Genomic DNA, 11,901 nt, shown 5'->3' with positions numbered 1-11,901 from the left:
TTTCTACGGCTTTTTCTTTTTCTTCTACGGGTTCAAGAGCGTAAATGTGCATTCTGTATCAATTGCATCGCAGGTGTTTAGTCTCGAAGATATATGGCAGGACAACTTGAAATTACAAGGAATACGAATAGATTTACCCCGAGTCAACAACGCTCAAAAGCTTGAGTAATTACGAGGAGTTTTCTAGTTTTCTTTCCATTGCAAATTTTAGGGTGTTTAGATGAATTTGAGCTTTGCATGTTGGTACTACCAATTCGAAAAGATGTCCTCATATTCGGCCAGGACCTAGTATTAGTAGGTTAGGTCTTTCCGTTTCTAAGGTGAACTCACTCATTTGTTGTAGGCGTCCTGAGATTTCATTCATAGCGATAAACAACAAAGATTTTATTTACTAGTTATACCATACACCCATAGGGTGAAATGGTATATTAAAGTCGCCAAAATGTATGTAACAGGCAGAAGGAAGCATCTCCGACCCCACAAAGTATATATATTCTTGATCAGGATCAAAAACTGAGTCGATCTAGCCATGTCCGTCTGTCCGTCCGTCCGTCCGTCCGTCCGTCCGTCCGTCCGTCCGTCCGTCCGTCCGTCCGTCCGTCCGTCCGTATGAACACCTAGATCTCGGAGACTATAAGAGCTAGAGCCACCAAATTTGGTATGTAGTCTCGTGTAGTATGTACGCTTATCGAGTTTGTTTCAAATTTTTGCCACGCCCCCTTCCGCCCCCAGAATTTACATAAAACTGTTTTTCTTAAAAAGTATAGCAGATAGAAACATCAAATTTGGTTTATATACTCGTTTAGTTAGCGCGCAGAAAATAATTGTTCCAACTTTTTGCCACGCCCCCTTCCGCCCCCGGAATTTACATAAAACTGTTTTTCTTAAAAAGTATAGCAGATAGAAACATCAAATTTGGTTTATATACTCGTTTAGTTAGCGCGCAGAAAATAATTGTTCCAACTTTTTGCCACGCCCCCTTCCGCCCCCGGAATTTACATAAAACTGTTTTTCTTAAAAAGTATAGCAGATAGAAACATCAAATTTGATTTATATACTCGTTTAGTTAGCGCGCAGAAAATAATTGTTCCAACTTTTTGCCACGCCCCCTTCCGCCCCCGGAATTTACATAAAACTGTTTTTCTTAAAAAGTATAGCAGATAGAAACATCAAATTTGATTTATATACTCGTTTAGTTAGCGCGCAGAAAATAATTGTTCCAACTTTTTGCCACGCCCCCTTCCGCCCCCGGAATTTACATAACTCTGATTTTCTTAAAAACTATGAAAGCTACCGACATTAAATTTGGTATGTAAGTTAGCCTAATAGACGCGCAGATATTGACTATTTAAAAATTTTGCCACGCCCATTTCCGCCCCCGAAAATTAAACAAAACTGATTTTCTCGAAAACTAACAAAGCTAAACTCACCAAATTTAGTATGTATATTGGCTTAGTATGCGCGCAGAATACATATATTTTAATATGTTGTCACGCCCACTTCCGCCTCCATAATTTAGAAAAAACCGATTAGCTCTTGCAATTTTTTGACCATCGCGATCAAATTTGGCAGACTAATAAATCTTATCTATTTCTATCAAACTACCAAATTTGATTGAAATCGGACTAGAAACATACAAAATATACGTATGAACGTATTTTGCTACTCGATCCATAAGGGCAGAATTGGCCGTTGGCTAGTGGCGGCGCTAGAGTGCTTGTGTGTTTGTAGAGTGAGCGAGATAGCAAATGGTATGAGGCATGTTAAAACAATTTAGTAGACATACATTTGGTTTTCGAAATTCTAAATATTTGTTTCACCTGGTGTATGGTATACCCAAGTCGGCGAGACGACTTACTTACTTCATTTTTGTCTAAAAATACCAAGATCGCATATAAATTATAATTGAAAACATCCATGCATAAGACAGAGTCTAAACCTTTTTTGTCATGTGAAGATGACAATTGATATAATCCCTAACAAAGACACAACTTTAGTTCTACTTCAATATTTTGGTTAAGTATTTCCATTGTTTAGTTCAATTTGTTTTTTAAAGAATGAATGAATAGAATACTAAGTTTAGTTAGTATTTAATTTGAGACTCAAGCAATTATTCTTAGTTGCAGTCTCATTTCCATGTTGGCCAGCGAATTGCGAGTTCAGCAAACATTCGCTGAGAAAATTACAAAATGAAATTGTTCAATTCAATAAATTGCCATTCACACAATTAACATTAGTTTTCGATGACGATTCAAATGCCCACACACTCACACATACACACACCAACTTTGGGTGACACTTTTATTTCTATTACCCGCCATTCATTCATTTATTCAGAATGAATTCCATTCCCCCCGCCGCCCTCCACTCATACTTGGTCCCTGTTGCATACTTACACTTGACTTGGTCTCGTCATCATTGTAAGTCATTGTTTGATTCAATCTTTCCTATGCTGTAATATGGTTTATTATTTTATATGTATATTTTATTGGGGGCATTGCCTGAGGCGCATTGCAGCGGCGCGGCATTTAATTCAATTTGATATGCTAATTTGCTCAACACGTTGATATTTACACTACCACTGCCACCCACATTCCCCATGGCCCACACCCCACTTTTTCCTCACCTTGCCACCTGATTCTCACTTAAAGTAGATACTAAGTAATCTAAAGCAAAGCTATGTCCCAAGATATTTGTTATGTCGAAGTTTTTTCTTTACTTTTTTGGAATTGCCACACTTTCTACATAAATTGCAATCGGAGTGCAGCTGCTAAATAGTTGATGAAGGGTTGGGATGGGGTTAGGGGTACTTGGAGTTGGAGTTGGAGTTGGCTAAGGGATTTTCTATTGAAAATTGTTGAAATTGTTATTGTTTCGATTACAGCATTTTCCTTATTTTATTTTATTTTGATTATTGATTCCAACTTATATGTTTGGATCAGTGGTAATTGTTTAATCTGAATGAATGTTACATATGTATACAAATATATACATATGTATATACATATATACATCTGTATCTAAGAATGAAATGAAAGTGGACATTATAGTATTAGTTTTAAGAAGACCCTAAGAATGATAAAATTTGCATTTTTTCCTATATGATGATTATGATGAAATGTATTATTATACCCTTGCAGAGGGTATTATAAAATTGGTGAGATGTTTGTAACGCACAGAAGGAGATGTTTCCGACCCCATAAAGTATATATATTCTTGATAAGCATGAAAAGCTGAGTCGATATAGCCATGTCCGTTTGTGCAAATCAACTTCACGCAGATAAAGTATGAAAATTGTCAGGATCGGACCACTATATCATATAGCTCTAGAGGAAACATTTTCATAAAAATTGGAGTATCCCCATGAAATTTACTAATATGATAGTTTTGGATATAAAGCATCAGATCCCGATAATCAATCAATCAATCAATCAGATCGGATAAATATAACACAAGTTACAGTCAATATAAATCGGCTCTGCTACGTCATTGCTTGAAACCCACAGAGCAGCATACACACATACACGCATACACACACACAGACACAACGCTACGTAAAATGTATGTGTATGCGTGTCAATGGCAGCATGCAGCATGAGGAAGAAGAAGAAAAAGAAATGGAAATAAGATTTGGAAGGTTTTGTCTGTGCATTGATGAATTGATGATACAGAAAAAGAGTTTGGAACATGTAAAAATATTATGGCCAAGGACTGCAAGGGTATATAAACTTCGGCACAGCTAAATTTAGCTTCTTTGATTGGGTTTATTTCTTTTATTGTCTTGCAATAGAGAGAAAATCTATCATTTCTTCAGCAAATTTCAGTTAAAGTATTGAGAGACATCATCTACATCATCGTCATCAAAGTATGAAACTCTTGGGGCTAGGGGCAAGTTAAGGCATGGCAAATGCCACCACAAACCGCATGTAGCTCCAGTTTTGCAGTTTCTTCTTGCTGCCTGCTTGCAGGACCATCTCATTTTCTCTCTCTCCCTCTTCATATGTGTGTGTGTGTGTGTGTGTGTGTGCATACCTTTGAACCTCACTTTGATGTGAGGTAATAAGAAGAAGTCAGCACTACAGGGCGGATGAGTGATCAATTCGAAGGTTTGATTGCGAGCTCACAAGGTCATAATTCGAAATTATTCGTTATTAGCGATTGATTTTGCGAATTTCTCCGAAGATCTAAAGGCAAACAAATGGTCGTGTACCACTCAGAATTAAGAGTCGTACTCGTAATATTGGCTGCAAGATCCTTCCTAAGTGCTTCGTGCTGAACCTTTGTTGGATTTGTCTCATTTTTCTGCTTAGTTTTCGGTAATCACCTGACACATTATTTCAAACGTCTTTTGAAGTACCACGACCGATCTTTTAAAGCATTTTGTCGCGATCGTTGGTAAATTATGGGATATCTAAAGAATAACAAACATTTTTTACCACTAAGTGTTTGTAGTGTTCTGTCTGTTTCTATACAAACTAGTCTTCTAATGTTTAAGTTAAAACTTTGTATTTAAGCATCTCTCTGATGCAGACAGCAAATTTGTTGGAATCGACCAGATCAACTATAACATATAGAAATATGTAGACATGTGAGAGAGACAGCTAATGTTGCGCCTTGCGCCTGTTGTGTCACAATTAGTTGCTTAGAGAAGGTTATTTGTTCAAGGAGCTACAGATAAGGAAAAAATATAAAAAAAAAAGGATTACAATATAAAAAGACTGGAAGGGTATGCACCAGTTGATCTTCTTTTGAATATTTTCCAATAACATTTTGAAGAAACGAATCAAAATCATTTTAGCACCATCTGCGTTTTCTAAACCGAAACGAAAAGTTTGCAAAATGTTGTCAAGCCATATGTAATAAGACTCTCCGATTTCTGAACATTTTAGAACCTAGACAGAATCGACTGATTGTCAGACAAAGGGAGAAACAAAACAAATGAATCAAGAAAAAAATGCAACAATTTGGCACGAGTTTTACGCTACAATAAGCAATTGGCCCTCGACACTTGGGCACTTGCAATGCGATACGACGATCGGGGGATAATAGAAGGGTCTTGGGGCAAAATTCGGATGCAGTTGCCGTTCCGCCTTAGTAACTCAAAACACACAACGATAAACGTCAGTGAGTGCAAGAGGGGTAGAGAGAGAGAGAGGGAAATCACAATTTTCTAAAATTGAGTCAGCCAAACAAAAGAAAGTAAAAAAAAAAACCAAACAAAAAACTTAAGTACTACCTACAATTATTTGAAACAAAGTTACTGATAATAATACAAGTGGCAGGCTAAATTAGGCCAAAATAGTTAGTCTGAGGTGACGCAATAGCAGATGGAATTGAAAATTAATGACTTCCATGAATAAAAAGTCGTTTTTGAAAAAAAGTTTCCACATAAGAATCGATTAGGCTTTAAAACAAAAACTAATTACAGATCTTTTAGATTTCCGTGGGCAGTTTAAGTAGTTCTCGAGGGTTTCGCTTTCTCTCTCTCTCCCTCTCTCTCTCTCTCACACTCTGTTTGTGTGTTGCCAATTACAGGATGTATAATTTTTCCCACTTTTACCTGAAAACCGGTTTCGAAAAACATTTTCAAATGCCTTTTTCAAAGAGCTTCATTTAAAATTTAGTTATTTCTTGGTTTGGTTTTTTTTTTATGAAATTAAGTTGTTCTTTATTCAGTGTTTAAAAAGTACAAAAAAAATTGTTGGAATTTCAAATCTTCTTAAAAGTTATTGCTTCGTCTTTTGATGCTTTTGTTTCGTTTTCGTTTTCTTTTTTGCTTTAATTATATAATTTACTTTTACAAAATAAGTAGATACAATTTAATGGTTTTTATTTGTTGTTTTTTTTTTTTACAGCAAATGTGAAAAACAAAATGGCTGCCTTTATTTATTAATTATAAAATGTCTTTCACGTTTTTTTTTTCGTTTTTTTCTTTTATTAAATATTGCTTTTGAGTCTTTCATTTTTGTTTTGAATTTTATGTTTTTAACTTAAAAGTTGATAAAGTTAAAAAAAAAAATTGCGCTAAACTAAAATGCCTAAAAACTAGAAATAAATGATGAAAAATCGAGGGGGAAAAAATTGCTGGCGAAAATTGCTAAATAAAATTAATTCTATTTCTAGTAATAAAATATAATAATATAGGCAATGTGTGTGTGTGTGTGTGTGTTAAAATTGAAATAAAATATTTAAATTATTTGTAGTTTTCTTTCATTTTTGTTGGAGTAAATTATTGTTTGTGTTTTTTGTTTTTTTTTTTTTTGTTTGTTTTTCTTTTTTAGTTAGTTTTATCTTAATCAATGATCACAACTCTTAGCATAAATATATATGTATGTATATATATATGTATTATGTATTCACATAATTTTATATATATATATATATATATGTATATAGGTATATGTAGAAAAATATTTAATGGTGTTATTGTATATTTGAAAAAAATAAAAATGCATGCACTTCTGTTGTCTTTTAGAGGCTTTGTTTCGATCTTTTGTTAATATATTTATGTATATATAAAAACAAAATGATTGTCGTCTTGGCACACGGAGCTCCATCTCCGTCTTCTCTCTCTCACTTCATTTATATACTATACATATATAAATATATACATATATATAGTACTATATGTTTTCTTTTCTCTTGTATTTTACATTCTGTTGTTGTTGTTGTTATAGTAAAATTATACGTGTTGTAGTAGCAAAATATTTTTTTTTTTAAACACAAAACGTTTTACATTGGAATTCGTTGATATGTGTTCTATGTATATATTTATATATATATATATGTATATATATATATATTAGCTCCCTCCAAAAGGCTCATCATTCTATACCAAAATAACAGTTGCAACCATTATTTTTTTTTTAGTTTTGTAATCATCATCATCATCATCATCATCATTATCATCATCATCATCGTGATTCTTCATTTTGATAAGCTGTGCGCAACTGTAGAAAAGAAATAAAATGGAAAATATATTTAATTTTATTATGGCTATTTAATATATATGGAGATTAGTGGGTTGTTTAGTTATTTAGCTATACTTCTCTAAATTGTCAACTAGGATCAAATATATATATTTTCTTATGTCATTGACATATTAGAATCCATTTTACTTTACAGGTACTAGAATTTTTGCAATAGAATATAGATAATTTAAGATTAAAACTCATGGGTCATAAATTTCATAGTAAAATTATAACATAATAACTTCTTCTTTAAGTCCAAATTCAAATCAAATGTTTTTCCAAACTGAATACTTAAACTAATGAAGCTTCAAATTTGTAGCTATCCCACAATAAAGAGAGTTTTTCAAGAATTATTGCATACTTTTGGTATGAATATAGGATAAACTCTAACCGAAAGACTAATATAGAGTTTTTACTATATGTTGGAATCCTAAATTCCATAATTAAGAGAGTTTTTCATGAATTTTTGCATACTTTTGGGGATGAATATAACATAAACTCTAACCAAAAGACGTAATATAGACTTTTTACTATATGTTGGAATCCTAAAACTTATGATAGATTTGCCCTTTGACTTATTTATGCTCTGTGTGCGAAAAAAAAAAAAAAAAAATGTCCATTGAGAAGTATCTTTGCTCTGTATCTAATTGAAACGAATTAATGTAATTAAAAACTATAGAAATGATATAAGTGTGGGATGTGCACACACAAGACAGAGAGAGAGAGGGAGAGAGAGAGAGAGAGAAAGGCATATAATAGATAGATATCAAACAAAAAATTCGGTGCGTATGTGGATTCTGGGAAGACAAAAAAACAAAACATTTCATTTACGTTTTCGCTTTTTTCGCGTGACTATTACTACGACTAATGGCAATCTAAATTCGAGGAGATTGGGGCAAGATGGGGGCGTTAGATTTTTAGCCTCTCATTTTGTTGTGCCTCTGTGCCCATTCATTTCATTGATACCTTCACAATTGGCGGTCATCATCATCATCATCATGATTGTCTGTTTTATTAATTGAAACTGGAGACTGAGAATGTGATCTTGCTGTGTGTTGGATAAGTGAAGGAGGGATCATTTCATCTGCCAATATATTGCGATCAAAGTGATCATCATTTAAATTAACTTATGGCAGATTCTCTTACTATATTTCTCTCTATATATGTATGTATGTGTATTATTATGCCGCCTTTGAGTGTGTTTCACTCACTGATTAGATAAGGAGAAGCAACTCAAGACTGTCACGTATGTTAGTTTGGCCTCTAACCATGTTGTTGCCTAACTTCTAATTGGCATTGTATGTACGACAACTAGAAACTAAAAAAAACAAAAAAAAGAAACAGAAACAGAAACTATAGACATTGAGCAACTCAGCGTTGAGTTGATTAGAATCAAAGACGGCAGTATCAAAAAATAAAAACCCCAAATTATATGAAGAAACTTATGAATCCCGTATGAAGAAGGGATATATCTAACTATATACTTAGTAGTTTGGTCCTTTTTAATGGCCCACATTCATAGCCCCTGCAATCATATGCAATTTTTGTGTAACTAATCAGTGATAAGTGCGAGGCTTATCAAGAAAATTTGGAAATTTCTCTGACTAACTAAATAATTTCTTGAATATCGTAACTGAGCAAAAGCAAAGCAAGTGTTTACGATATTCTGCTATCAAGGGCTGCCCGAAAAGTATCTATAAAACAAAAAACTGGAAGGCCATTTTGAAAGTATCTTTGAGATGAAAACAGATTCAAAACTTATGTATGTATATTCTGGTATTTCTTTTCATTTCTGATTTACATATGTCGATATATTTCTATGGCTTTTCGAAAGTTATTGTCTCTTTTCATTAACATAAACTAAAATAAAAAAAAAGCAAAAAAGAAAAGAAGCAGAGAAAAAAAAAGGAAAGAAAGCCTTTTTTGAATAGGCCCGGACCAGCAAAAGAATGGAGCAGAGAATCGAAAGAGGTAACACAGAACAGAACCAGAACCAGAACCATTCTGTCTTGTTGGCAAGAGGTTTTTTTTTTTTTTTTTTGGTTGGTGAAGCTGGTCAAACTGGTTCCTCAAGTGGAATCACTACACTAGCAAGGTAAAGAGGCAAAGCCAAGCCAAGGTACATACATACGTATATAGGTATGTATATATGTATGTGGGATGTACTTGATGAGTGTGAGTGGGATGGAGATGGTGGATGATGATGGGCCCTGCACGCATGCGCAATGTGCATCTCGCTTACACCCAAAGTTATGGCCGGTGGCTGCTTGCGTTACGCTTAAATGAGCCAATGGCCAGTAGCGGATTTACCACCAGAGCGGGTGGGGAAGAATTCTGAGTCCAGGAAACTTAAAAACCAATATAAATATTCTAAAAACTTCAATTGGCCCGATATTCTCGTTCATTGTATTAAAATAATGACCTAAGGGCGGTCATGACTGTAAATCCGCCACTGTCTGCGGCTGAGGCAGAGGCAGAGGCGTAAGACCAGTAGAAGTTTTACTCTCTCCCTCTCGATCACTTTTTCGTTTCTCTCCCATACTCTCTTGCTCTCTCTCTCTCTCTCTCTCTCTCTTTCTCTTAGTGTGGTTTTGATTTGAAAGCATAATTTTTATTTGTTTCTCTTTCTCGTAAGCAGTTCGTTTGTTCGTTTAATATTAGAGACAGGGCAATGGGGTCGCTTTTGGGGTGAGGAAGTGCGGAGGTCAATAATTGATAAACATAGTATTACAATAAAGGGAAAAAAAAATTAATTATACATACACACATGTATTAAAAGTTTTACATAATAAGTATGACAAAAAAAAAATAATGCATAAAATTTGTTTTTACAACTAAAAAAAACTACAAACTAGTGTCTTTTCATCTACGATTCTTATGTATACATATATATATATATATATATTTATGCTTTGTATCTCACATCTGCTAAGATCAATTATTATGTTGTGGGTGAGTTGAAGGTTGTAGGTTGAAGGGTGTGGGAAAGTAAGAAAAGAGTTAGCTCAACTTACTGGCAACACTTGCACACTGCCACGCCCCCCAAAATGGAACAAACTTCTAGCGGTTGTTTTGTAGGCTGTTGTTGTAGTTGTTGTTGTTGTTGTTTGCTTAGGCATCGAATGGCTGCTTATGGGCACTCTGTCCATCACCTCCAAATTCACGGAATAGATCGGCTATCACCTCCTTGTAGATCAATGGATCGATATTCTTGCCCAACTGATAGAGCAGAAACCAATCACCGATATTACACTTGTTGGCCACCAATTCAACTTCATCGCTTTCGGCCAAACGGGAACGGGCACGGAGCAACAGGTGACGCAATTTGGGTCCAACGACAACGGCAATGCGATAGATTAACGATATGCCCGACAATATGCTCAGAATGATGAACCAGAACCATAGGAACACATAGATTTTCTCATTGACAATATTCAGCGGCAGCACACACAATCCATCGAATTTCTGCACACTACCAGATGGACCGTATTTGTGGAATGTACATTTGGTGACCTTCGGAAAGACCCGTGCCATGGGATCGATACGCTCATCCGGTTCCATTTCAGTAAATTTCAATACATCACTGCCATAAGTGCTGAATTCACCATCCAGAAAGAAATCCACAAAATAGATCTGTCCAATCACATTGACAAAATTCAATGCCTCACAGACAAAGAAACGGAATGCATAGAAATTATGACGATTCAGATTGCCAACAAAATAATTGACCAATATCTTTTTACGATCATTTTTACACTCATCATTCACAATCGGGCTATTGAGATCCATAACAAGCATCTTAAGGCGTCCACCTTCCCATGATTTCCATAGATAACGCGGCACATAGAACAATATCGCCTGAAAGAAGAGCACGAAGCATACCCATTGATAATATTTATGGTATTTCACTTCATCCTGCCCTTCCACATGTGAACCGACGCCAGGTTGCACCACATCCCGTCCCGTTACTCCGGTCAAACGTTCCGGTACCGTGAATGTTGAATAAATCCAGCAATATGTGTCCATAACACCCAATGGTATCTCATCGACAATACAATCAATTGGATCACCAATATATTGACGTGATGTTACCAGAAGCGAGAATGCAATCAATATGATTACCGTTGCCTTATAATGCATACGAAAGACATTATTATCGATGCAGACCTGATCGATCTTAAGTAGCCCCTTAACGGAGCCGAATACATCAAACATTTTGGCACCTCAATTCAAAAATTTGGCGGTGATATATATATAATGGACAGAGAGAGGTTTCTTCTCGTAGTTCGTTGATTGTAATTCCTTTTTAATCGAATCCTTCGTTTTAAATTGTATCTTTTTTGTGTGCGAGTTTTTTTTTTTAGAGCAGCGGCTTTCGAATTGTGATCTTCTTCTTCACAGGTTGCAATCGATATTATTCACTTGTCCAACATAACTCTTCAGTTTCGGGCTCAAGAATGCACATGCAAGCAAGCACTATTAAAACAACAAAAAATTACGCACACACACACACCGCCCGCGCGCAACACACAGATGCAATTGTTGATGTTGTAGTTGTTGTTGTCGTTGGTGTGTGTCTAGGCTTGGATTTGGCAGAGCACTCTTCTGGATCTGGATCTGATCTGCCTGTGTACGCGTCTGCGTTGGTTCTTCGGGGCGCGCTCTGGCTCTTTTTTGGATGGCTCTCAATCGACCAACAACAACAAAACAACAAAAAAAAAAAAAGAAACGACGACGCGACGTTGCGACGAACCCAAAAAAAAGACTCAAGCGAAGCCGCGAAACGATGGCGGGTTTGATTTTGGTTCTTCAGGTATTAAATGTTGGTATTGCTGTTGTTGTTGTTGTTGTTGCTGCCTTACACTAAAACGCCCGTAACAGCAGCGGGCACTAAGCGCACTCTTCGGATAGAAAATACAAAATGAGAGTA

At 35.4% G+C, this 11,901-nt stretch overlaps 1 protein-coding gene across 1 annotated transcript; it reads right to left on the bottom strand.

The window, feature by feature from the left end:
• Positions 1-6,320: 6,320 nt before the first annotated feature.
• LOC6648283 (innexin inx2) lies at positions 6,321-11,901 on the bottom strand. Its single transcript, XM_002071107.4, has 2 exons — positions 9,986-11,901; positions 6,321-6,950 (listed from the first exon to the last, which is right to left on the bottom strand). The coding sequence occupies exon 1, from the start codon at positions 11,184-11,186 to the stop codon at positions 10,083-10,085; it is 1,104 nt and encodes a 367-aa protein (XP_002071143.1). The 5' UTR covers positions 11,187-11,901; the 3' UTR covers positions 6,321-6,950; positions 9,986-10,082.

The sequence above is a fragment of the Drosophila willistoni genome, assembly GCF_018902025.1.
Source record: "Drosophila willistoni isolate 14030-0811.24 chromosome XL unlocalized genomic scaffold, UCI_dwil_1.1 Seg141, whole genome shotgun sequence".
Taxonomy (NCBI): domain Eukaryota; kingdom Metazoa; phylum Arthropoda; class Insecta; order Diptera; family Drosophilidae; genus Drosophila; species Drosophila willistoni.
Note: the sequence above shows the minus strand (reverse complement) of the source record. Positions and strands in the feature narration are given on the sequence as shown.

What these genes read in the sequence shown, in the direction of transcription:
- LOC6648283 (XM_002071107.4), bottom strand. Translation starts at nt 11,186, where the DNA reads ATGTTTGATGTATTCGGCTCCGTTAAGGGGCTACTTAAGATCGATCAG.